General features: G+C 40.7%; 1 protein-coding gene across 2 annotated transcripts in view; it reads right to left on the bottom strand.

Moving 5' to 3' along the window:
* The window catches only part of ASTN2 (astrotactin 2), a 526,582-nt gene that overhangs the window by 430,348 nt on the left and 69,127 nt on the right, over window positions 1-27,107 (bottom strand). The window contains exons 1-2 of one of the 2 annotated variants that reach the window (XM_069943248.1): window positions 15,513-15,576; window positions 12,438-12,625 (exon numbers count right to left, since the gene is read on the bottom strand). In XM_069943248.1, the coding sequence (XP_069799349.1) occupies window positions 12,438-12,625; window positions 15,513-15,561 (237 nt within the window). In that variant the 5' untranslated portion in view covers window positions 15,562-15,576. Of the gene's footprint in view, window positions 1-12,437; window positions 12,626-15,512; window positions 15,577-27,107 lie in introns of those variants that run through there. The other variant, XM_069943247.1, reaches the window with a different exon arrangement.

Below are 27,107 nucleotides of genomic sequence, written 5' to 3'. Positions count from 1 at the left end.
ATAACCACACAGCTCCACACCGGTTATATCTAAAACGTCTCACATTTCATAAAGAATAATTCACAAGTCTAATTTGATCAGCTACAATAGAATATCTCCGCTGTGTTGTCAGAACGTTGCAGAAAGGTTTCTTTTTGTTGTATACATTACCCTAGGTGTATTCTGTTAAACTGATACATTCATACATCACCCCGTTGTGTTCAAGGTCTTTCCTGCTATTAGTGCTGACAGTGCATTTGACATAAAGATCAATTATTTTTTCACAAAACTGTGGTTAGACCTTTTGGCGTATGGCCTCTAAATGTCAATAAAGGTCACTAGATTTCCTATTGGTGGCTTTTTATACATACTGATTTCCTTTTCCTTTGAACAAGTTGTGATTTTAATACAGATATATATATATATATGTCCTAAAAGCCTACAATGAAACATTTGCTATGAGTTTATGCAGAGAGCACAATTGTTATAGAGATATAAAATATAATAAAGTTTATAGTTTTAATGTAAAAGGGTAAATGCATGGTCAGATACGGTCAGAGGGGCAAAGGTCGGGTCGAATGGGCATACAAACACTAAAACCTACTCATATAGACGCTTTAGGCTACAAACCATGTGGCCTCAACGAATTACCTAGCAGACATTTTGTCCCGACGTGTTTCCCCTATACTACCACAAAGGCATTCATCAGGGGACAATATACAGGACCGCAGAAAACATCAGACAATATTTAAATGATATAGCATTATACTAGGATACCAGCTTTGTTAGAAGGTAAATAACTAGGTGCAGTGATGGACCACTCAGTTAAAACCCAGATATGGAGGTGTTTAGTAGAAACTGCACAGCCACCTTTGGCCTGAAACTCCCACTTCCCTCCTATAATCTAGCACGAGCAAGGGGAGTCCTTGGCTGTCTGAGACAGTGTGTGGACCCGCTGTGCTTCTCAACCCATTTGGCTTTGGGCCACACCAAGGAGCAGAGTCTAAGTGCCCTCTAGCAATTTGTAGAAAAAGACACCCAGCACTCACCAATAGGTTTTTGTTAATTTATTTAGTGCATGAATGCATTAAAATTTACAGCAGTACACATTTCGGCAAAGCATGGCCTTCATCAGCTTGAGCAAGTGATGAAGGCCATGTTTGGACAAAATGCATACTGCTCTAAATTTTGATGCATTTTTGCACTGAATAAATGAACAAGAACCTATTGGTGAGTGCTGCATATTTTTCTCTACACATTGCTGGATATATCCACCACAAGCACCACCGAACCCTCTGAGTGCCGTCCTTCTAGTCCCACTAAGTGCCATCTAGGTCTTTGCCCTTTATCCCATTCCAGGATGCGGAACCTGGACTTCTGTGGTTAGAGGACACCAAGTCGCTCAGCAAGTGCGGTCCCCGTGTGAGCAGTAGCTGGCCCCCAATGAGCAGGGGTATACATGGCCAGCAAGCCAGGTCATTAGAGAGATAGTCATAGCAATACCAGGAACAAAACAGAAAGGTAATCAGACAGGGGAAGGATCAGGGCAGGAGGCTTCAAGACAGGTAAGGCAATCCGAATCGGTAAAGGAAGACGCAAACAGTGCAGATAAGGGTCAGGCAGAAAGCGTAAACCGAGAAACAAATGGGTCAGGAAACTCAGAGAATCATTGAATAGCAGAAAGCATTGGAGGACAGAAGAGGAGCGGAAATGTTAGTGTAAAAAAAAAAGGCAAGTTGACAATGTTGGAAAAAATGGTGACGTAACCACGGAACTGGGGAGGAACGGACAAAAAGAAAAAATATTTGACCGACATGATGTCAACTGTATAATTAGGGTTATTTTACAAGATACTTTTTTAAAATCAGGGACTGATTGAAATTACAGCGAGTTGTTTAAAACACAAGCATTAATATGTAACCATAGTCTTATGTCTTTTTTGTTATTTCAAATGTTTTTTTACATCACTTGTCTTTCCTCCTTGTAATGACTGGCAGATGCCCATTTACACAGGGGGATAGAATGCCAACAAATAATGATTTTTATGCCATCATAAAAGATTCGATCAACGACAAATGAGCCAATTCTGGCGGAACATGTTCCCACTATTATGCATGACAATCTTTCTTCTGCCATGTCATAGTCTTCTTCAATAATGTTTATTCAGTAGTTTTTATTTTTGCCAGCGTATGGGTCCATGCCAGGTTTTTGCTGTGTCTGGTTTGAGACGATTCTTCGGTTCATTTAAGAGATTCATATGCTGATTTTCAGGGCTGATCATATTGGTTGGCCGAAGTGGTGAATGTCTCCTGTTGTCACATGGTTTAATGTTTGTTCGTCTATGTGTTTGTGTTCATGTTGAACATATTTGTTCAGTCTCTCTTATGTGGTTTTTAGCATTTTTAACTGGAAATGTATATTGAGTTCTGTCTATGGAATTTTCTGGTCCTGTTGCTGTCATCAGTACTGCACGTACCAGAAACGACAGATATCGTAGTCAGACAAGTTTGGGTCAGGGCAGGCGTGTCAGCAGTGACAGGTGGAGACAAGCTGTGTCTATAAATCCAGAGCAGTTGGCCGCTTACGCAGGTGTCATTGCAGCAGAAGGAGGGGGAAGACACCAGAATACACAAGCAGCCCTAGGACAAGCTTGAAGTACGGCAGAGAAGTGGACAGGACGGCCTTGCAGCTGGTGGGTCTCGTCCAGCATTGCTAAATTAATTTTACAGCTAAATATGAGTTGCCATTAGCTTTTGTATCAGACATTTGATATGTGTTTTCATGAATTTCCTGCTGTTTGGTCCCACTATTCTACCTACCATAAGTCCTGGGGATATCTGAGTGCTGGGAGTCATTGTTAGGACCCAGGAATGGCAACTGCTAAGAATGAAGTCTGGTTCTGCTGTCTATCTAAAAAAACATTAGTGTTCTAACACACACACTGCACAATGACTGGGAATGTTTCCTACAAAAGGTTTATTTTATGATAATCACGTGAAATATGATAAAATATCATAATCATGTGAAAGGAACTTAATTGTAGAAACAATTAGGTCCAAAGTATAAATAAAGGGATGCAAAAATGCAATGGATAAAAGGAGGTGTCTAAAATCCTAAGGCTGGGTTCACACTGCGTTTTTAGCATACGTTTAACGGATCCGTTTTTTTAACGGACAAAAAAAATTGTGTCAGCAATGTTTTTGTGTCCGTCAAAAAAAACGGATCCGTTTTGATCCGTTTTTTTTTTTATAATGGAAGTCAATGGAAAAACGGATCAAAACGGATGCACACAAATGCATCCGTTTTTCATCCGTTTTTTTCAAAAAACGGATTGCAAAAACGCAGTGTGAACCCAGCCTAATCACGAACCCAGCTGTCTGCTAAAACTATCTGCACAGTCTCTGAACATGGTGCAGCCACAAATGCTGTCACTTTTAAGGGATCTGGATTGGTTTTTATATTTTATTTTTTTATATTTGACAAAATATACTCTCTACCACCTAATCCTTGCTGATTCCATTCTGACGATGCTGGTCCTCACTGATGAGTGCTTCCTGTTCTCCACCCTGACACATCGGAGAAGCCAATCAGTTATTTTTTTTTTTATCTAATCTTTCCTCTAAATAACCTCAGATTGTGCCCCTTGTTCTTGTGTGGTTTCTTATTGACCCCTTCATGACCGAGGTCATTGGTGCAAGGATGTCCGGGTCAAATTAATGCAATGTTCCTCCCCACCTTCTAAGAGCCATAGCACTTTTATTTTTATTCCCGTACCTGTCATTTGAAGAAACTTCTGACATATTATAGCCACATTCCAGAAGTATGTATCCGTGGGGTTCCAGGTCTACTGAAAGTTCCCTGCCATTATCATTCCGTCCATTGCTACGTCGTGAGCGAAACAAAGGAAGAAATACTATACTGTATACTAGAGATGAGCGAACCGGGTTCGGGTTTGAGTCCATCCGAACCCAAACGTTCGGCATTTGATTAGCGGGGGCTGCTGAACTTGGATAAAGCTCTAAGGTTGTCTGGAAAACATGGATACAGCCAATGACTATATCCATGATTTCCACATAGCCTTAGGGCTTTATCCAACTTCAGCAGCCACCGCTAATCAAATGCAGAAAGTTCGGGTTCGGATGGACGCGAGCATGCTCCAGGTTCGCTCATCTCTAGTGTATACTATAACTAGCACACCTTCAAACTGTTATAAATAATGATACAGAGTAATTTTATTATTGCCAAGAAAAAAAAAACACAAATATAAAGACAATCACCAAAAAACTGCACGGTCCTAAAAAACGCACATTGTGAACATTATTAAAAACAAATAAAACCACTTTAACCTATGGCTCTGCCCTGTGTGCAGGAACAAGGTCCAACTGACCGGGCAATGACACCTACGCCCTAATGTACCTTCAACCTGTATATTATAAATTGTGGCTGCAAGTAGCAATCCAATCATGGCAAAAGGGTAACAATGTGGGCCCTGGTGCATGGGAAAACACTCCATGTGTATGACCTCTCTTGGAAGCTTCATAAGGAGTAATGGCATAATCACATTATATGTGCCACACTGTACAACTAAAATATCAGTCGAACCTGTAGATAGTCTGTGTTTCTATTCCATGTTTGGTGTAGGCGCCATCTTTGTACTATGTGATCAACCAATACCCTGGTCTCCACATGATCTCATATCTCTCAGCCTTGGCCACGTTTACCTAAAATGTCATCACCTAAAATTCTAAGCGCTTCTTCCCCTTCATTCTAGCAATCGGTAGGGGTCTCAGCACCCAGAATTCCACCGATAAAAACTTTTGGCATGTGGTTATAACATGTCAGAAGTTTAATCAAATGACCGTCATTCTTTAAGTTTTACCAGATAGGTTTTATGCTCCAGACCATCCACCATTTTTGTAGCCTGTCCCTGAACCCGTTCTACAGTCATGGCCAAAAGTTTTGAGAATGATACATATATTAATTTTTACAAAGTCAACTGCTACAGTTTTTAAAATGGCAATTTGCATATACTCCAGAATGTTATAAAGAGTGATCAGCTTAACAGCAATTACTTGAAAAGTCAATATTTGCCTAGAAAATGAACTTTATCCCCCAAAACACATTTCAACATCATTGCAGCCCTGCCTTAAAAGGACCAGCTAAGATTGTTTCAGTGATTGCTCCATTAACACAGGTGTGGGTGTTGATAAGGACAGGGCTGGAGATCAATCTGTCATGATTAAGTAAGAATGACACCACTGGACACTTTAAAAGGAGGCTGGTGCTTGGCATCATTGTTTCTCTTCTGTTAACCATGGTTATATCTAAAGAAACACGTGCAGTCATCATTGCACTGCACAAAAATGGCCTAACAGGGAAGAGTATCGCAGCTAGAAAGATTGCAACTCAGTCAACAATCTATCGCATCATCAAGAACTTCAAGGAGAGAGGTTCCATTGTTGCCAAAAAGGCTCTAGGGCACCCAAGAAAGACCAGCAAGCGCTAGGACCGTCTCTTAAAAGTGTTTCAGCTGCGGGATCGGGCTACCAGCAGTGCAGAGCTTGCTCAGGAATGGCAGCAGACAGGTGTGAGTGCATCTGCACGCACTGTGAGGCGGAGACTCTTGGAGCAAGGGCTGGTCTCAAGGAGGGCAGCAAAGAAGCCACTTCTCTCCAGAAAAAACATCAGGGACAGACTGATATTCTGCAAAAAGTACAGGGAGTGGACTGCTAAGGACTGGGGTAAAGTCATTTTCTCTGATAAATCCCCTTTCCGATTGTTTGAGACATCTGGAAAACAGCTTATTCGGAGAAGACGAGGTGAGCGCTACCACCAGTCTTGTCTAATGCCAACTGTAAAGCATCCTGAAACCATTCATGTGTGGGGTTTGCTTCTCAGCCAAGGGAATCAGCTCTCTCACAGCCTCGCCTGAAAACACAGCCATGAATAAAGAATGGTACCAGAATGTCCTCCAAGAGCAACTTCTCCCAACCGTCCAAGAGCAGTTTGGCGATCAACAATGCCTTTTCCAGCATGATGGAGCACCTTGCCATAAAGCAAAGGTGATTACTAAATGGCTCAGGGAACAAAACACAGAGATTTTGGGTCCATGGCCTGGAAACTCCCCAGATCTTAATCCCATTGAGAACTTGGGGTCAATCATCAAGAGACGGGTGGACAAACAAAAACCAACAAATTCTGACAAAATGCAAGCATTGATTGTGCAAGAATGGACTGGTCTCCCTGAAATCAGCGATCTGTCTCTCTTATACCAGAATTTTTGTGGGAGAGGTTTTAAGAACTGGACACAGTATTCCAGATGTGGTCTCATTGAGCGCTATACGTGGAATCGCAATCTCCCACTTCCTACTGTATGCTATCCACTGGAACTGTCTCTCATGGACTGTTGCATTTCCCAGGACAGTGGTTTAGTCTCTATTGTCCTTTATTAGGCCACAGATAAAGCCATTGCTGACTACCGCAACATAATAACTGAAACATGATGTTAAAATACAGGAAATAATAATTTAAAAAAACAGTACAGTATTCCCTTTGAGCACCATGCTCCAATGGTTTCCAATGGTGTTCTCCATAGAGAAATTTTGCTCCATGTTAGCACATGGTAAACTTTCATTTTTCTCCTTTTTTTCTGGGTGACATCCCCAGAAAAGCCATACCGAAGTATAAATCTACTATACATAGTACATAAACTTAAAAAAAATAAATAAATCTCTCACAGTTGAAATATAATCGCTGATTAACTTTAAGTAAGGTATAAAAAAATATATAAAAATAAGCCCATTGGTCAGACTAAAAAATATTGGAATGTAACTTATTATGAGCTATTCCCTCTCTTCGCATGAGAGCGTAGCTCAGAGGGACTCCCATTAGTGCGGCTGTGCTCATCTCCGAATGTGTTGGTTTTAACGGTTATCATATGACAAATTACTGGCAATGCAAACTGAGCAATGACAGTGAAATCACTAAGGGGCAAGACGGATACATTTATGCACAGCCAGCAGCTGGCAACTATGTAAAACCACCCAGAAATAAAATGGCATCAAATCAAATGCTAACAGATTTGTAGATATGATTAAAGAGAGCGTCATGTTGTAGACTGTGGCGGAGCCAAGTAGGTAGGTGGCTGTACCGTATTTGCCTAATCAAGCAATGTTTATATAGCAACAAATGTTCATGTTCAAGGACACTTGGCTGACAAGTAGCACAATATGATAATGAATCAATTGATCATTTCAGAACTTCACACACACAGATTATCCGCTTCAATTACAAAGTGATCTAAAAAAAAAAAAAAAAAACTTGTTGGGGGCTTCCTAAATTTAGGTGTATGAATTCAGAATTTATTTCTTAATGGAGTGTTTTTTTTAAATTAGTGATTAGTGAATATTAGTAAGGAATATCTTTTTTTTTATTATATATTTTTTCTTCATAAGGCTATGTTCGCACAACGTCAAAAATAGAGAAAAGATGGCCGATTTTCGACGCGATTTAACTGAATGCAATGGCAATGCATTGAAGTCAATGGGAAGACGGACGTCCAATGCACACAGTGTATTGAATAACGGACGTTTTTGCCGCGGATGTGCCAACACTAGTCATTGCACTAAGGGGAGGCCAGGCTGCTAAATACATGAACATGAACATAGACAACAATGGTCGGGACCTGTCCCACTAACATGAATGTGTTACATTATTCTCTGTGACCTTTAGGCTTTGTTCACACAATGTCTTTTTATGCAAAATAACAGCTGGTGTTATGAAATTAATGGTCATTATTTTACAATGATGCCCATCAATAATGTTCATAATCATTATTTATCGCCATCATTATCAAACAAGTAGTCCTCTCCATTACGAGCATGAGCCCAGTAGTCCTGGATATTCATGAGAAGCAGAAAACTCCACCCACCAGCTAATGATTCTCAGTTATCTATCCATGCTGTGTATAGGCAGCCAACTGTCAATAAGCAGCTGGAGAACGGGGGGAGGGGTGTGGCAAGAATCCTATTTTCCTGCATATTAGGAGAACGGCTGAACAAAATGATGTAAGTTATACGCCGATCTGTTCAGCATTTCTGTCACTAGTTTATGCTGCCCTCATTTAAGGCAGTATATACCTAGTGACAGATTCCTTTTAAAGAGGTCAATCCGCAGGGGGACTTTCCAGCAGCCTCCTCTTTATCATTACAGAAAGAAAAGGATCTCAGTATTATTTTATAATATAGATAGTAAAATGGAAAAATAGAAAAACATATGATTAGGAAAACATAGTTACTTTCTTTAAAAAAATGTGGCTCTTGTCCTCAGTTTTTGTGTAATATTGCAGCTCAGTTCTATGAATGGAGCAAAATTGTAATACCACACACAACCATAGAACAGGGGTGGCGCCCTTTCTGCAAGTCATCAGCTCTGTTCTGTTAATCCTGGATAACCCCTTTAAAGTGCTCATTCCAATCTTTATCCTTGATAAGCATCTCTCATAGAGAATAGAAAAGGATTAGGAGCCAGTCTAGCAATAATATCATAGTAGAGAATTGAATTTTTTATCCTCTTTACGAAAGCGAACGGTAAAATGTCATTTTTCTCAGGATACGCGTATATTTTATTCACTGGACAAAGAGCTGTTTCATATTTTTGATGAGGTAAATGCTTTGGCATTTAAAAAAAAAATCTCTACCCATAAAAATAAGACAAATTGACAAAAAATAATAATCTTTGGTGACTAGTTGGCTTTGTACATGTTTATGCCCCATATGAGTAGTGTTTATTCTACTCCAATAACACAGGCACAGTGAAATCGAGAAGTCATAAGCCTCCAGTGCCGGAGCGTATGAGGCAGCTGTAACGTAATATCTGTTTTGCTGTCATAGCAAACATGATTGGTATATTAGGTTCCATGCTTATATTAGATTAATGCTCCATTTATTAGGTTTGTGAACTGATTGCAGTACATTAGAGACACAGAGGGAGACTCAGGGGCTACCGTAATCTTTGACAACACAGTGGTTGAGCTCACGCCAGTCTGCTTCCAGATTCCAGCCTAGTATTGTGTCTTTTATAGTCATTATTCTCCAGTTACAGAAAGTTTGGATATGTCATAGTGACATATGATACGTTTTATTGGTTTGAGTCTAGATTTTCAGTTCCCACCCTTTGGAAGAATAAAGCTGCTAAAGTTGTTGTAAGCAACTCTGGTTCCTTGTAAGTATGGTAAATGTAATTCCAACCTCTTACATGAGAGGGAACTGTTAAAATGGGTTAAACTTTTTTTTTTTTTACTAGGAAAGCATTAAAACTAAAAAAAAACATACTCACCTATTTCCTTCCTGCTCTTCACTGCCACTTTCTGTGTCCTGTCACTTCAGCAGGAACTGCCTGCTCAGCCAATTGCTGGCTCCACCAGTGTCCTGCCTCATTCAGTGATTGGACAGTTCCTGCAGAGATGAGTGGAGACTGGGAAGTGTCAGACCAGAAGTAGCAGGGGGATCAGGGTAGGTGAGTTTGACTTTTTTTTTATGAAGCCATATTATTGTCAGTTTGTTCTGTGAATATATGTATTTGATGTAATGCAATGTATATACTGTCTTTTTAGCATGTCCCACAGTCTGTCTAAGCAGTCTGAGTAACAATGACTGCTATTCCATTCACCGCTACAGGACTGACAGTGGTGGACATGCATGATGGCCATCAAGTGCATTACTACTTGTAACTGATGGACCAGACTTTAGAGCAGTAGTCCCCAACCTTTTTTTCCCCAATGACCGGCTTCAGACAAGATTATTATTCCATGAACCGCCAGGGGGAGGGGGATATTTGATCATATGCGGGCAGGGTTATGGAGGGCAGGGTTAGGTTATGTACCAGCAATGTACCCGCCTTAAACTTGCCCTGAAAGTTACTGGCCAGACAGCACTGCAAGATCCCTGCCTCATCCTTGTTGCAGTTCTCTCCGAGTCACCTAATTTTGCGCAGCTCCCCCTGGGATAAGTAAGTATAACCTTTTTTACAGCAGTATCTAAAAAATTTTGGTCTTCAAAAAATCCCTTGAAGCCTACACTGGTTCTAACAACAGGCTATACAGGCTACTGCCAAGTAAATCTTATGCGACATGGTGGAACCACAACATTCCACAGTCGGACATCCCATTGGCCCAATCACCAATTCCTGTTGTGGGTCAACCTTTTTAAGTTGCACTACTAAGGTCTTGCCGCTTTGTGTGTTTGTGACTGCCTAGTGTCTTGTGCCTTTAAGAACTATTGTGGAACCGCCAAGCTTACTGTATCGCATTAAGGGTTTGCCACATTCTAGATTCTGTACCACTGTGTGTGAAATAAAATAAAACCATCCGTTCTTCTATCTGGTCTGCAATCTATTCTTCAAGAGGATCTCTGTAACCACCTCTTACATCTATGGCTGCTCCCAGCTTTGTTAGGAGAGGTGGGAGTCTCAGATCTTAAAACTTCTGATACATCTGTATTACACATGATATGTTTCCTGAAACTTAAGGTTCACGTTAAGGTCAAGAAAAAGCTTTATGGGGTATTTTTACCTATCTACGGATTGTTGATAGAAGTCGGTAACTTTGCTATGGGTGTTGCTGAAAAGTTTGACTCCATACAAAAAAAAAATCAAAAGAAAGATGGGAGATAAAAATACATTTATTTTTAGCCTTTAGTGCATTTTTTACTGACAGCAAGTTCTGTTTTTAAACTATAAAAAAAGTTTTTTTTTTCCCTAAAATTACTGGAATACAACAGTCTTAAAATACTTTGGATTTCTTTTTTGTTTTTTTTATGATTTTCATGGATAATGGAAAAGCAAAGACAAATAGTTTTACTATCTGTTAGCATCCAAGCCAAAATCGTGTGGACAATGTAAACTTATTTTAGAAACATTAAGAACCAGACATACAGATTAACCAGTAGGGAGTAGAATAAAACGCCATATGGTATAACCTAGAGGAAATATTCTGAAGGTGTAAAATGAAAGTCGGATTTGAAATATTAGCTGAGGTCATCCTTCCATTATGGAAACATCATAAAGAGCCAGGTCTGGGTTATGTGAATGATGATAACACATGAAAAACGTTTTGTTCATTGGTATTGCAACTCCTCAGCTTTTACATCACCCACCTAACAACAATATAAAAAATCAATGTAATGTAATCTGGCCATTTCTTTAAAGAGGCTGCTTGGGATAAAATTATATTTAGCCATGCTGTCGGGGCTGTCAGTGAGGTATACTTACCTCTGTCGGTCCCGGGCCACTTGCTCACCGATGCTGTCAGCAATTTGAAAGCATTTGGTAATGTGCCGTCCCTCCTCAGATAAAAGCTCAGCATAGACAGTATAGAGTCTATGCTGAGCTTTCTTTTGATGTTTTGAAATCACTGACAGCGGCGGGACCGAGAGAGGTAAGTATACCTCACTGACAGCCCCGACAGCATGGCTAAATATAATTTTATCCTAGTGAACCCCTTTAAAGGCTACCCTCTGACTGCAGTTAGTAATAAAAACCTTCCTGGGTTATGTTCACATGATCAAAAGATGAGCTGTTTTTGTCACATTGACTTCAATATGTGTAGGTAAAACACGCCAAAGCCTGGCAAGGTGTTTCACAGTGGTGCTTTTTTTTGACCATGTGGACTTACCCTTAGGGTACAAACAGACACAGCAGATACGCAGCAGATACGCAGCAGATTTGATGCTGTGTTCAGTTATTTAGATCTAATCTACTGCGTATCTGCTGTGTATCGCAGGAGTAAATACGCAGCGTATACGGTGTGTGTGTTTGTACCCTAAAACGTATTGCCTTCTCATAATGTGACATACCCATAACTGCATCTGAGAAGATCTCTTTTTTGATGGTCACAAGGCCAAAAAACACAAATAGTCAGTATACATTTAGGAGCTAAAACGGCTGGAGTCTTGAGACCTATATAGAAACACAGAAGATTGGCGGAAGAAAAAGACCACTTGGTCCATCTAGTCTGCCCTTATTATCTTAGGACAGATATACGTTTATGCCAGGCAGGTTTACATTCAGTTATTGTAAGTTTACCAACCACATCTGCTGAAAGTTTGACCGCCTCTCTCCCCACTTAGTGTCTATGAGATCAGGACGGCCTCATTGGACAGACGGACTTACATTGTAAGTTCACCCTGGTCACATGACACTAACTTCGGAGAGAATGAGCTAACCACACACTCCAACTGATAAAAACTTTCGATATGTCTCTATGAAATACCAAAAGTTTTTTAATGGCAAGTATTAAGATGGGCCTTAAAATATGCAAATAATAGGATAATAAGATATTGACATTGGGGCATCAATGGATCTTGGCATGGAATTGGTTAACCCACGGGTCATTCATTTCACGTTGGCCATCCATCACACAAAAAACTGTGAAATAAGAATGGGTGTAAGATCAGGCTCACCATGACTGATACATGTAGAACGTGCAGCTGTTCATCCAGTTCCTGCACCGGCTCTTGCACGGTTGGGGGGGTGCTAAATGAAGTGAGTTCCTTCATGTATAGAGACACATGAAAATAGAGCGTCCCATTTTCCAGCCACTTCTGGGTCCAGTGTACAAGAGAAATGTCTTCACTGCTGCCAGACATCTCTGAAAACACAATAATAGGAGAAAAACAATGAGCCGGAAACACAATTATATCAATCCAGTGTAATGTATTATAGAACCCCCCCAAACACACACCAGGTAAGTGACCTGGGTGGTTTTGCCGTGATACAAGTACTGTGTGCGGGTGATGGGATTTAAGGCACTACATATAAACAGTATGAGTGCCGACATCTCAGTGATATAATATTAACATGACAATATAGGATAATATGCCGGGGCTTTTATAACCACGTAAGAAGATACAGGTATTAGGTCTGTGAACGGAATATGTAAAGAAGACGGCGCAGCACGCCAACAATCGCACCCTACTCCTTATACTGAATAACAAAGACCATTATAGCACACAAAGGCCCGGTAGTCAGAATTTATTATCCACACACTGAACATGTAATATATATATATATATATATATATATATATATATATATATATATATATATATATATACCATTCTTAAACTGATCAGAATAAAGAACAGAATATATCTCATATCATAAAGCATTCATAAGAGACATAAAGAGGGAAAGAACACATGTAGGAATACAGCAAAGTGATGTGATATATAGTAATAGCTGCAGACAGTACAAAAGACTAACACAATCCTATTCTGTATTAGGTTATAGTAGTCCATGGAATTTCATTATGTAGCAGAGTATTATGTATATCATTATACATATCCCAACATATATACTGAGTCAATGTCTATCTATTTATGTGTATTAGCTTCCTGTTCTTACCCGTTGTCATCTCCATTGGGACTATCATATTAGAGTTGTGTTATACTACAGACTTGGTGCCTATGGATTACTGTAACTGAATGAGTCCCTGTTATTAGAGTACACTTCTGGCATGTTGCAGAAGTATGTCTAAATTTTTGATGGGTCAATGCTTGGGTGTTCAGAGCCCACCGATCTCCAAGCAGGGCAGAAAGAATTGTGTAGTTACTGTATGCTTCACTCATTGGCGTACTGGACAAGGTTAGCTCCATTATAAGTCTACAGGAGCTTATATTGAGCAGAGGGGGGGGGGGGGGGGGGGGGATGACTGTACAATTCTCCTCAGCAATTTTAGAAATAATTGGGGTCTCATCATTCACGCCCTGACCGATCAACACTTTTCACATATCTCTGTCATTAGTTTTTTCTATTGACAGGGACACATTAAAGCGAATGTACCATCAGGTACATTCACTTTAACATGACGCACAGATAGATCAGCGCCGGCGAAGGAAGCTGGTGCCACTGTCCATTTTTTGAACCGCTGCACGGTTCTCGTGTACGGCGCAGTTCTATCCACGGGTACCGGGCCGGGGGTGAAGCTGCTCCATTCATTCTAATGGAGCTGCGTCATAGAGGAGCGGGGGATTCCGCCCACTGGGGGCAGCCCGGCCCGCCTCTAGTGCTTTAGCCCCGGCCACGGTTCAAAAAATGGACTGCGGCACCGCCTTCCCTGCGCCTGCGCCGATCTATCCATGGGTCATGTTAAAGCGAATGTACCTGAGGGTACATTTGCTTTAAGGCTATGTTCACACACAGTAAAATAACACCAAAATACAGCTGTAATCTTGAGCGAAAATAAAACCACTTCTAGTGTGGTGGAAAGGTCGGGTTTTAGTTTTGTCACGTGAAAAACACGCCATAATTATAAGGGGAATAATACGACACAAACTACGATGGAAGGGGCAAAATGATGGCATCTAAGTAAACAAGGTAAAGGTTCCACCAGGGTATGTAATAAGTATATAACATAACATAAGTACAAACAAAAATATTTAGGCAAATAACCAATTTAAAAATATTCCAACTGATAAATTTGAATGCAATACAACGGTTCATCCCTCTCCTACACTAAACCCAGCCTTAGGCCTCATCCACACGTTCCGTAGTGCGTCCGTAATTGCGGACCTATTCAATAGATACTAGTGATCCATACGGGTTACAGGACCGTGTCGCAAAAAAAAAAAAAAAGAGGATTGTGGCATGGATCACAGCCCCGTTACCCATACGAACGTGTGAACAAGGCCAATGAATGGGTTCGTAATTGAGAGTCCTTGTTCACTACGGAACGTGTGAATGAGGCCTTAGGCTACATTCACAGACCTAGTGACACAATTGCGGGTCTGTGCGAAGACATGCCTGTTTTTTGGGTGTTTTTTTGCTGCATGGATCATGGCCCTATGATACATATGGACGTGTGAAAGGGGCCATTCAAATGAATGGCTCTGCCCTTTATCCTACTTATCTACCCTACATACAAATGACTCAATACAAATTCAATAACAAGAACCTGATTTATCTATGTCAACATCTGATTATATCATCTAGTTTTCCATAGCAAAACATTCCTCCGAAAACCTTACTTACAAAAGAATAAACATTTCTTCAAAAAGATTCAATCGACCAACATAAGATGGGACTGAACCTCTTTCTATTGCCGCTTTCTTCTCTCTTTTTGTTTGGGTGATTGTCACATTGATATAAATGTTTGTTAGTCGTGATTAATATGTACAGATGGTAGACTTATAAATGTATCACCTCCTGGATCTCTTCCAGCCGCTGCTTGCATATATTAAGGCTCTATTCTTATCTTTTATCCGCCTATCCCCGCCATGTTTCTACAGATTGATGGTAATAGTGATAAGACCGCAGGAACACATACTGAAGCGGTTAAGATGTTTCATCTAGTAGGAGATTACAATATAAAGGAAATAAGATGAGTGAGACAAAGCCTTGTGTGTATCAGCCGGGATGAAAGTTGTTGCCGATAACAATTTAGTGAAAAGGAGACGGTTCATTAGATGTTCATTACAGAACTGTGGGCGCTAAGTACCTGGTGGCGAGGTAAGATACCATTAAGTGAAGAGACTTACTATATGAAGCTCTGTGTTCTCGAGCATCACCGGCGAGAAGAAACCTCATTACAGACGGGAGCAGAAGGGATATGACGGTCTATGCTGTTATTGCAGTGGTTAGTACTATTCCAGCTGTCAACCGGCAGAAGAAACGGGACGGGTTTTTGTGGGATAAGCTGTAGATGTTCTTGGTAAAATTTAGGCTTACGTAGACATTTTTTTTTCCTGTTTTTAGGGAAAGCAAAGTGACCAAAAATATGAATTCTAACCATGGTGTTTTAATTAATTTTTTTTTTTAGTTCAATGTGTGGGATAAACAATGTGGTGCATTGTTATATTATATATGATGAACAGGAGAATTTCGTTCATCTTCAATATATTTTTGAAAACTTAAAGGGGTAGTCCACCAAAAAAATTTTTCTTTCAAATCAACTGGTGCCATGAAGTGCCAGAGATTTGTAATTCACTTCTATTAAAAAATCTTAAGTCTTCCAGTACTTATCAGCTGCTGTGTGTCCAGCAGGAAGTGGTGTTTTCTTTCCTGTCTGACAAAGTGCTCTCTGTTGCCTCCTCTTTCCATGTCAGGAACTGTCCAGAGCAGTAGCAAATCCCCCTAAAAAAACCTCTCCTGCTCTCCAGACTGGAAATAATACAACTTCCTGTTGGGCATACAGCAGCTGATAAGTACTGGAAGGCTTGAGATTTTTTAATAAAAGTAAATTACAAATCTCTGGCACTTCATGGCAGCAGTTGATTTGAAAGAAATTTTTTTTGGGTGAACTACCCCTTTAAATTCAAAGCTTTTACTACTACAAAATCAATAGTTAGGAGAAAAATCAGAAGCCAAGCTAGAAAATGTGAAAACCAAAGAAAACAATCAGGATACAAAACGCTAGTTTAGTTACACTTACAAGGAGGCTCTATTGCAGGCAAGGAGGATGATGACGGGAGTAGTCTGCCCAGCCCCTAACCAGAGCTGACTGGTGGTGCCAGCTGCCAGTCAGCATTATGTCAACACCTTAGCCGCTCGGCGTTGAAGCACTAGCTGTGGCAATAACAAGGGACACTGTTGGTGTGCCCCTGACAACCATCTGGGCTGGTTGTCGGGGCCGCCAATGGTGCGTCCCCAACAACCAGCCGGAACGGTTGCCAGGGACTCTGTCGGAGCATACAGAGAACTGGCCGCACGCTCCTGCCATGCAGGGAGCGGCACACGCCGGCCGGCTGGCTCCTAACTGTATACTGGGAGAAACTCACAAGAGCTGTGATTTTGGGAATGCTCTGACCCAGTCATCTAGCCATCATGGTTTTCCCCTTGTCAAAATCGCTCAGATCCCATGTTTCTTTTTCCTGCTTCCAACAAACCTACTTCAAGAATACGCTGCTCACTTACAGCTTTAGAAATCCCATTGTAATAGGTGCTATTGTGATAAGATAATCAATGACATCATCAATGTTATTCACTTCACCTGTCAGTGGATTTAATGTTATTGCTGGTCGGTGAATATTAAAAAAGGACAAGATGGGAACTGCGGCATCTGTAAGAAAGGTCAACTATGTTGTACATTTTCATATGGTTACTGCTGGATAAATATGTACTCTTTCCAGATACCAATATTCTATGTAAATATGCTGGGTGCCTTTAGGAGGCTATAGTCTATGTATGCTACTGTATATGACATCCAATTTTGTGGTAAACAAAATGAGTAGCCTCCATCCCTGGAATAATATATACCTGTCCACTTCTGGGAAGAATAGATATCTATTATCTGAGTAATTATACGGACATCAATCATCCTATGTCTACGCATACTTTTAGTAATTCATGTGTTCATATTATTCAGTCCCTTGGTAAAAGCTTTCGAATGGAGAGGTTTAACTTACAAGTACAGTAAGTGATAGAGCTCCGTCTAATAAATATAGAGAAACTTTCTTATTTGAGTCCCAAATCCTCTATAAATTGCTTAGAGCAACACATTTACATTTTTACGAGAAAGCAAACTGTGCCTGCAAACTGAGATTGGAGCGGCTGCACCGTACTGCTCCCCGGCAAACTTCTTGAGAAGTTTTGGAAAATTCTTAAGAGCCGATTGTGGATAAGAACGCAATAATAATGGAAAAACAGGATCACTATGATTGAACTGGAGTGTTAGTTAAAGGGGAACGATCGGCAGGTTAGACAAATTTAACCTACCGATAGCTCCTTACTGCGTACAAAGCACTGAGGATAAAAGTATGTCTCTAACCTTCATCCTCTGCACCATTCCTGTGCAGTTTTAATGTAGTGCTCTGTACGGTAAGGCTGTTTGGAGCACTGCCCCGCCCCCACAGTGCCAATACACCCTGATCGGTGCTCTGGGGGCGGGGCAGTGCTCTAAACGGCATTACTGAACAGAAGACTACATTAAAACAGCACAAGAATGTCAGAAACATACCTTCATCCTCAGCGCCCCATGCACAATAGGGAACTATCAGCAGGTTAGCTTTGTCTAGCCTGCTGATAGTTCCCCTTTAAAGGGAATCAGTCATCTACAATTCAGATCCCAAACTGCTGACACTGTTTGATAGCTGTTAGGGCAAGGGGACACATGGTACCTATAATATATTCAGCTGTCCAACAATAGCTTATAAAAATACTTTTATTCCTCACTGCTAAGTGTCAAAGTGTCATTCATCAGTTCCTAAAATGCTGCAAAACAATTTTATAAGGGCCAAAAGCCCAGATCACATCCAGTAAACCTACCACTAAGTAAAACGTAACTTTTAATAACTTTCAAATAGAAATAATAAGTATAAAGTTGTGCTCATTAAAATCACAGAGCTTCCATAACCTTCTACAGTGAATCAACCTATATCTGTATAGTCATAGTAGCTGCAGACTACTGACTACCTCGTAGTATATTACTATCTAACTGGGCTATGAAAGCAATGAATTTAAAATCAACCGCACAGCCCCTCAACTAGTTTCACCCACACATGGGCTTCATCAGGAGGAGGGCTTATGTGAGGGCGGCGCCCACTAAAGGGCCTTATTTATAGTACTCCCCATTGACATCATCAAGAAGCGACGTATCTATTCAATATAAACACTGCTATAGGACCTTTGTGATCATGTGGTCATCAATAGCCTATCAACTAATGCCATGTCAGACGCCGTGTGTCCATTTCCTATACAAGTAGTCACGCCCCTCTGGCGCTCACATGACGTCCTAACCTAGTCCACATCACTTCCGGGTCCACTCCAGACTCGGATCACATGACTAGGTCACCTGACCAACAGCATCATCACAGTCAGCCATAATGCGGTCATGTGATCGCACACATCCGATCATGTGATACCTACATCATCACCAGTACCTAATCCGATCACGTGATCGCATACATCATCTAAGACCGCCCCCCAAATGTGACGTGCTCCCTTCTAACACTCTAGAAACTTGTTTACATGTAACCTAGACAACCCAGTCTTCTTAGCTTCAATATATTAAATATCTGTAATAAATCAAACTACTAAATGTACTACAACCCCATACAATAAAGTATAGATCATTCATATAAATAAATAACCATTTATTATAAATAATTTATAAATTAGTTATTAGTACTGTATATTTATATTTATTAGTACTGTATATTTACTGTTATTAGTACTGTATATTTAGATTATTTTGTAATCACTGTTTTTACATTATTTATTTGGTTTATGGCACCTCTAATCTGTATAGATTGATATGTGAATTTTTAATAGTGGGTTTGTGTATATATAGTTAATATAATTAATATAATTTATAAATTATTTATAATAAATGGTTATTTATTTATATGAATGATCTATACTTTATTGTATGGGGTTGTAGTACATTTAGTAGTTTGATTTATTACAGATATTTAATATATTGAAGCTAAGAAGACTGGGTTGTCTAGGTTACATGTAAACAAGTTTCTAGAGTGTTAGAAGGGAGCACGTCACATTTGGGGGGCGGTCTTAGATGATGTATGCGATCACGTGATCGGATTAGGTACTGGTGATGATGTAGGTATCACATGATCGGATGTGTGCGATCACATGACCGCATTATGGCTGACTGTGATGATGCTGTTGGTCAGGTGACCTAGTCATGTGATCCGAGTCTGGAGTGGACCCGGAAGTGATGTGGACTAGGTTAGGACGTCATGTGAGCGCCAGAGGGGCGTGACTACTTGTATAGGAAATGGACACACGGCGTCTGACATGGCATTAGTTGATAGGCTATTGATGACCACATGATCACAAAGGTCCTATAGCAGTGTTTATATTGAATAGATACGTCGCTTCTTGATGATGTCAATGGGGAGTACTATAAATAAGGCCCTTTAGTGGGCGCCGCCCTCACATAAGCCCTCCTCCTGATGAAGCCCATGTGTGGGTGAAACTAGTTGAGGGGCTGTGCGGTTGATTTTAAATTCATTGCTTTCATAGCCCAGTTAGATAGTAATATACTACGAGGTAGTCAGTAGTCTGCAGCTACTATGACTATACAGATATAGGTTGATTCACTGTAGAAGGTTATGGAAGCTCTGTGATTTTAATGAGCACAACTTTATACTTATTATTTCTATTTGAAAGTTATTAAAAGTTACGTTTTACTTAGTGGTAGGTTTACTGGATGTGATCTGGGCTTTTGGCCCTTATAAAATTGTTTTGGTATTTGAACCATCCAGATTACCTACCTTTAGGGCACTTTATTTTTGGTTTGTTTGATAAAATGCTGCAAGATACAATGTCTCCTCACTCCCCCTGCCATTCATATTCCAACTTAGAGATTGGCGTCCAGCTGACTGTCAATCAAGCAGGGACAGGGATGGGAGGAAGAGCGAAGAAACATTTCAGCTTGAAGCATTTGAGTGGCTTAAAGGGGTATTCTAATCTATATAACTGTATCTAAAACACAAGGAAATGAAAAATTAAAAAAGTTTGCAACTGGTTCTTATTACATTTGCAGATGTGTCTCTCTGCTATGCCCTCCCGATGTGTCAGATGTGTTGACAGTTCATTGTTTCTGACCACCTCTCTGTTATCAGTGGTGGTCGGGCTGATAACTCCCTCCCTAGTTGAATCTCAGGAGCGCCAGCAACCTTATCTGCAGTAATCCATCACACCAACAGCTCCCAGCACCATGGAGCTGTCTAGTTGGTGTAGCAGAGCCCAGCAAAGAACAAGCCAGCAGTCTCACACTAACAGCTCCTAGCACCATGGAGCCGTTAAGTTGGTGTAGCAGAGCCCAGCAAAGAACAGGCCAGCAGTCTCACACTAACAGCTCCTAGCACCATAAAGCTGTTTAGTTCATGTAGCAAAGCTCAGCACAAAACAGGCCAGCAGTCTTACACTAACAGCTCCTAGCACCAAGGAGCTGTGTAGTTGGTGTAGCAGAGCCCAGAACATAACAGCAGAGATCAGGCCAGCAGCCATGATACCAGCTCTGGTTCTGCTTAAGATGACCAATCACAGTGAAAGAGCCAGCCCATCGAGGAAACCAGGAAGTGGAGTAGTCTTCAAGCAATGTGCAAGACAAAAAGGGGAGGTGAGAATAACCCTTTAAAAAAGCCTCTTTAACACTTGACACCAATAAATAAAAGCATTTTTCTACAGATATACTATATAAAAGGTATCATCTATCTTCTTGCTCTCACAGCTAACAATGTCAGCAGTTTGAAATGTAAATTGCAGCTTACATTCAATTTAAATAAATTTTCAGACAACCTACTGGACTTAGCAGAGTAAAGACAGTGAGAGTCCTGATAAGTGATTGACAGTTTTATGTACACATAAGGCTGTCAATCAGCCTGTGTGGGAGGGGTAAGAAGGACTCTTACTTTCTCTCCTTTCAGGACGATTCTGCTTTTTATTGCTTCATCCTCTCCTATATGCTGTCCTTAGATAGGGCAGCGTAAATCACCTGATAGGTTCGTTATAAGTAATGTATGGAACCATAGCCTTTCTACTGTGAATTATAAGAATAGTAGAAGCCACTGAGGAGTTATGTAACTATATAAAAGCATAAGACTGCTGGCCAAGTGCATTTACATAGGTCACAGATCTCTGAGGTGACTTTTAATGTTCTTAGTAATTTACAGTAGGGGACATTAATCCTTACAATACACAACTGAGAAGAACGGCCTTCCTGTCCACTAATGAATGATATAAAAAAGGTCAGTAGCACCTATCTTGTGAATTATGACGTTCTTCAGCAGTTTTTAAGGATACACCTTCATATTACTAAATCAATGGTTGACACAGGAGAGTAGTAAGTAATAATTCAGATTGTAAAAAAAAAATGGAAAGATATTCCATTAAAATGGATTATTATGTTATACGGGTCCCACATATAAGTAGTATGCAGCGCCATATTAATGCTGCTATACAGTGCTAGGATTATACCGCCAAGTATTTAAATGAAACCGTCATACTGAAATGTATTTATATACTTTCTTTCCTTTTCTCTCGGTCATATATAAGACTTCACATGCCATAGAGACTTCTTGTAGAGTCATTTTTCAACACCTGATTCAGCTCACAGTCATTTAGGACATTAGGATACACCACAGAGGGTCAACCGTCCCAAAAGTTGGCACTTGGTAGACTTCAGAAATAGATTCGGCAGCATCCATAGGTGTCACCAAGAGAATGTTTCGACCACACAGGGTCTTTGTTAAAGGGATTATCCAGTGCTACAAAAACTTGGCCACTTTCTTTCAGAGACAACACGACTCTTGTCTCCAGTTCAGGTGCGATTTGCAATTGAGCTCCATTCACTTCAATGGAACTGAGCAGCAAAACCCCGCCCAAGCTGGAGACAAGAGTGGGGCTGTCTCTGGAAGAAAGTGGCCATGTTTTTGTAACACTGGATAACCCCTTTAAAGCAAATTTACCATCAGTACATTCACATGGATAGAATAGCACCAGCACTGGGAAGCCGGTGCCACGGACCTTTTTTTTTAAAAAAAAGCGGCGCAGTTCCCACATAGGGCGTCATTCTATTCCCGGGAATCGGGGGGGGGGGGGGGTGAAGCATTGGAGGCCCCATTAAAATCAATGGAGCTGTATCATAGAGGGGCAGGGTTTCCTCCCACTAGGGCTGGGCCGTCTCGCCTCCAGTGCCGTTCAAAAAAAGGACCGTGGCACCAGCTTTCCTGCGCTGGCGCTGTTCTATCCATGTGAAAAACTTAAAGCAAATGTACTGATGGTACATTCGCTTTCAGCATACATTTAGGTGGTCAGATCTCCTCATATTTGATGTCATAGAGAAATGTCAAAGATTTTGAAGTCTTGGTGCTGAGATCTTGCTAATTCCTACACTGAGTAGGAAGAACCGCAAAGCTTCTTTGCAGGAGACTTAGTCTACTTAGTCTAGCCTAGGATGGGGAGAGAAGCACCTACCAAAGTACCCAAGCCCTGGCTGATCAAAACCTCTAACATTTCTCTATGCCAAAAGTTTTTTTTAATTACAGTAAAACTTTCAAATATACTATCAAAATCTTGTGTCATATACCAGCTACCCTATCATTGTAGTTACAATTAGAGATGAGAACAACCTGAGCAGGCTCGAGTCTAATCATTTGGCATATGATTACCAATGGCTGAAGAAGTTGGATGCCGCCTTAGGGAGTCCGAGGTGATGCAAACTGTCCAGTCTGTGGCATCAGAGGGCACCTTTATCCATTTCCATCATGGACAGTGCTGGATTAACAGACATATATTAACCCAAACTTACTTGTCTTAGTTGTCTAACTATTGTCACAAGTAGTTTTTTTTATCAGTACTCTGTACAAAGTAATAAAGCAATATACTGTAGTAATATAGCATAGTAAGTAAAAAAGAATGATGATTGTGATTAAACAAACAATCACAGGCATAAAAAGTATTAAAATGTAAACCTTTTTCCTCGATGGGCACATTTTTCATCAATTCAGAAAATAAAGAAATTAAAATTAGAAAATATAAAAAAAAGCGGGAATAGCAAAAACTACATATGAGAAATATCTTCTCTATATCTTAATCAAAATCACAGATAGGAGCTTCAATCTTACATTATAGAAAAAGCTATAGATGAGGCATTGATACGTCACGGCAAATATTACAATTTATTTATAGGTTCTCTAAGCACTGGGGAACTGGGATCAGGAAAATCTTTGGATTATTGAGCAGACTGTCAGTGAGACTTGTAGATTTTTTGAGGCTTATATGCTTTATATAAATACAGTCAGGATCATAGCATGGAGCAGCGAAAACCAAGAAGCATTAAAAAAATAAAAGTAAAATAAAAAATTTAAAAGCTCATGAGATTCAACTTGCGCGCACATGGATTGATCTGTATAAAAAATTACCATGACTGACCATTGGCAACAAGCATTGCTCATTTGGCCGATTCGACCCATGTAAAAGTGTCAGTGATCAGCCGAGGAACGGGAAAAAAACAGCTCCTCGGCTGATCACATCTTTAGAGCAGCCCTGAAAATCACTGTTTATCGGCCGCACATGTCCTTGTAGAAACAGGAGATGTGCGGCCGATAGCTATGTATTTAATGACAAAATAAACAATGGAGGGATCATTCATTTGTCCTGCTCTATTACTAAAGACAGATTTCCCCTTACAACGGGCAGTGGAAAGCAGACTGCAGAGAAGTGAGACACCTAGTGGCCAAAACCAAGACCAAGCTGGTTTTCTAGGGTAAGGAATAATTTTTAGTAAATAAAGTGATTTACAAACATGTTAGGAATCAAATAAGTGCATCTTATACAAGGAGTGAAGTTGTCTGAAATGACATAATTTAAAGGGGTTTTCCAGGCAACAGAAAAGGTACTAGTTGTTCTGCTCCCAGGCACTCCAATTCCTCCCTCTGGCCAGGAAGGTGCATGTTGTGAACATGACGTGCGGGCCAAATCATGCCCACTGCATGTGGTAATGCACCCTCCCATACTTTCCAAGTGGAGGGTTGGGAAGCAGAACAGGTAGGACCTTTTTTCGCTACTCGCATAGCTACTTTAATGGGAATGTACCAACATAAACCGGTGTAGGGCTCTGTGACGTGTCTCCATTGATTCGTAAATGAATGTATCTCCCCTCCACTCTGTTACGTGTCTCCATGGGGGCCAACCCCCAGTGCTTCATGCTGGCTGGTTCTTGGGAATAAACAACCTTGTTGAACCTTCCGTATTTGATTCCCGATGCCTTCCCGATCCGTGGGGAGGGAGGAGACAGCCCGGGTACTGCTTGGAATTCAGGGATACAGCCTATTACCTAGGCTGAAACCCGGAATTCCAGGCGGTACCCGGGCTGTTTCCTCCTTCCCCACGGACCGGGAAGGCATCGGGAATCAAATACGGAAGGTTCAACAAGGTTCGAGTTCTATAGAACCTAAGATTTTCCCATGTTCGATCATTTCTAGTAAAAACCACAAGGCGATGTACTTAGTGGTACATTCGCTTTAAAGCCAAATGTAAATATATTAATACAAACACTGCACTACTTTCTGAACCCTCGAAGGATTCTATGTTGGAACCTTCACAATGACACATAGTCCAGCAAGGATTGTTTATGACTTAAAGGGCTAATTTAAAGTCCTTCACTTTCCCGTATTCAATATGACTGTTAATATGCAAAGATCAGGGTTCTAATTTCTAATGCTGTCTGCCTTTCTCATTTATTCGACTTCTCACCATGAATGATATCTGAAAAAAGACAGCAATAAAGATACATAGAACAGGAGTAAATCAGATAGTTAACGCCGCCTTTCTTTGCCTCTGTTTTATGGACAAATAATTCTAGCTGTTGTCGTAAGTTCTTTATCAGTACTCTGTACAAAGTAATAAAGATGAAGCAGGTGAAATATCGCATAGTAAGCAAGAGGGATGATGATTGTGAATTAAACTGTTATAAAAACAATCACAGGTACAGTAACAACCTCTCCTTCCACAACATATTGAAAAGCAATAGTGGTGCTAGTTAGGGTCAATAGATTGCCGCTGTGAATTGTAGTGTCGGTAATTTACCCGACCTTGTAAAACGTTTCACATGTAAGGAAAGACAGCAGAAACTATACTACCAGTAAGTAATAAGCAAACAGATAGATACCGAGGATCACTGCGGCCAGTGACTGGCTTGAGGAAACTCTCTGGGGTCAGCAACTTTTTCGAACCCGACCACTCGACATTTGATTCCAGGTGCTTGGAGAAGTTGAATGCTGCCCCAAGGCTGCCAGAAAAACATGGATACAGCCATAGGCCATGTTCACACCTTTTAAGAGACTGGCTGTTCAGTGACCCAGTCCGGTCACGGGACGGCCGGTCTCAGTCATCTCAGCCGGTACTGCAGTACCGGCCGGATGATCTTTGGTGCTTAGTTCTGATGTGGGCGCATCCATGCATGCCTGCATCAGAACTCCCCACTGCACACTATGGAGCGTGCGGCCGGAGCCACTCACTCTACAGTGTGCACTGACAGGGTCTTTACTGTATACAAACAGTTTTCTACGGCGCCGCGAGAGATCCCGGCCGGAGCGTATGCTATGTGTATGCGCTCCGTTCGGGATCCCATAGAAGGCAAAGCAACATATTTTCGTAAAAAGTACGTCCATTGTTTCCAATTGCAACAACGGCCGCACTTTTACGAAAATATACAATGTGTGAACATAGCCTAAGCCTACCGCTTGACCTGAAGAGATCTGTGGACACAAGGCAGCCCTGAAATATCGATGAGACACCGCTCACAATTTCGCTTTACGTTGTGTAGAAATCTTATTTGCAGCTACAGAAATCATCTGGTGGAGGCGACTGCTGATAAAGAGCGCTCTATAGGCAATTCTGGAAAATTCCTCTATTTTTCCCCGCAACTATACGCAATTGGTAAACTCTATTTTAAGCTCATTAGAAATGTTCTTCCCGATGCTAAATATTGTTATTTCATGGACTCTTTCTAAAGTAAAGCTCTGGGTTTAAACCAGGTTATTATGGGTTATAAAAAGAAGTTACATAAATTATCGAATATTCATCCAAGTGAAAGCGTTCCGGTAGCGACCTGCAGGACTGTTTGGAATTTCAAATTCAGATTAACATATTATATGTATAAAAATATTACAATGATGTGTCACAGGCTGTCTTAACATCTCATCACAATGCCGAGAATTGTCAAGGGTAGATCCAGCTTTGAGCACCATTTTACACTAATGTACAGAACCTTTTCACATAATCCCATTACTTTTGTCGTACTGGTTTCTATTATCATGCAGAGCTGCATTTGTAATTCTGCCGGTTGCTATTGAAAACAGTTGACAAACATATCCTTAGTTTAGCGTAAGATAACATTGGATTACCAGTGGCCTGATTTACAGACTACACTTCTCTGAATGCAAATCAACTATTGTGCAAACGCTGAGCCGCTATGGATGCTAGAATATTTATGCTCTGAGGCTGAATAATTGTGAATGCAGCACTGGGCTATATTACAGACGGGTATTCAGGGCAACAATTATTATTACAATGGTTCTCTGTTATGGCCTTCAGAGATGGTCCTGATCTGTGGTTCCTCCTCTACGATGGGACCTATCTGGTTATCTGGTTTTATTATATCCTCAGTT

This window comes from Dendropsophus ebraccatus, chromosome 10 (assembly GCF_027789765.1).
Source record: "Dendropsophus ebraccatus isolate aDenEbr1 chromosome 10, aDenEbr1.pat, whole genome shotgun sequence".
Taxonomy (NCBI): Eukaryota; Metazoa; Chordata; class Amphibia; order Anura; family Hylidae; genus Dendropsophus; species Dendropsophus ebraccatus.
This window is presented reverse-complemented; position numbering and strand designations above follow the sequence as displayed.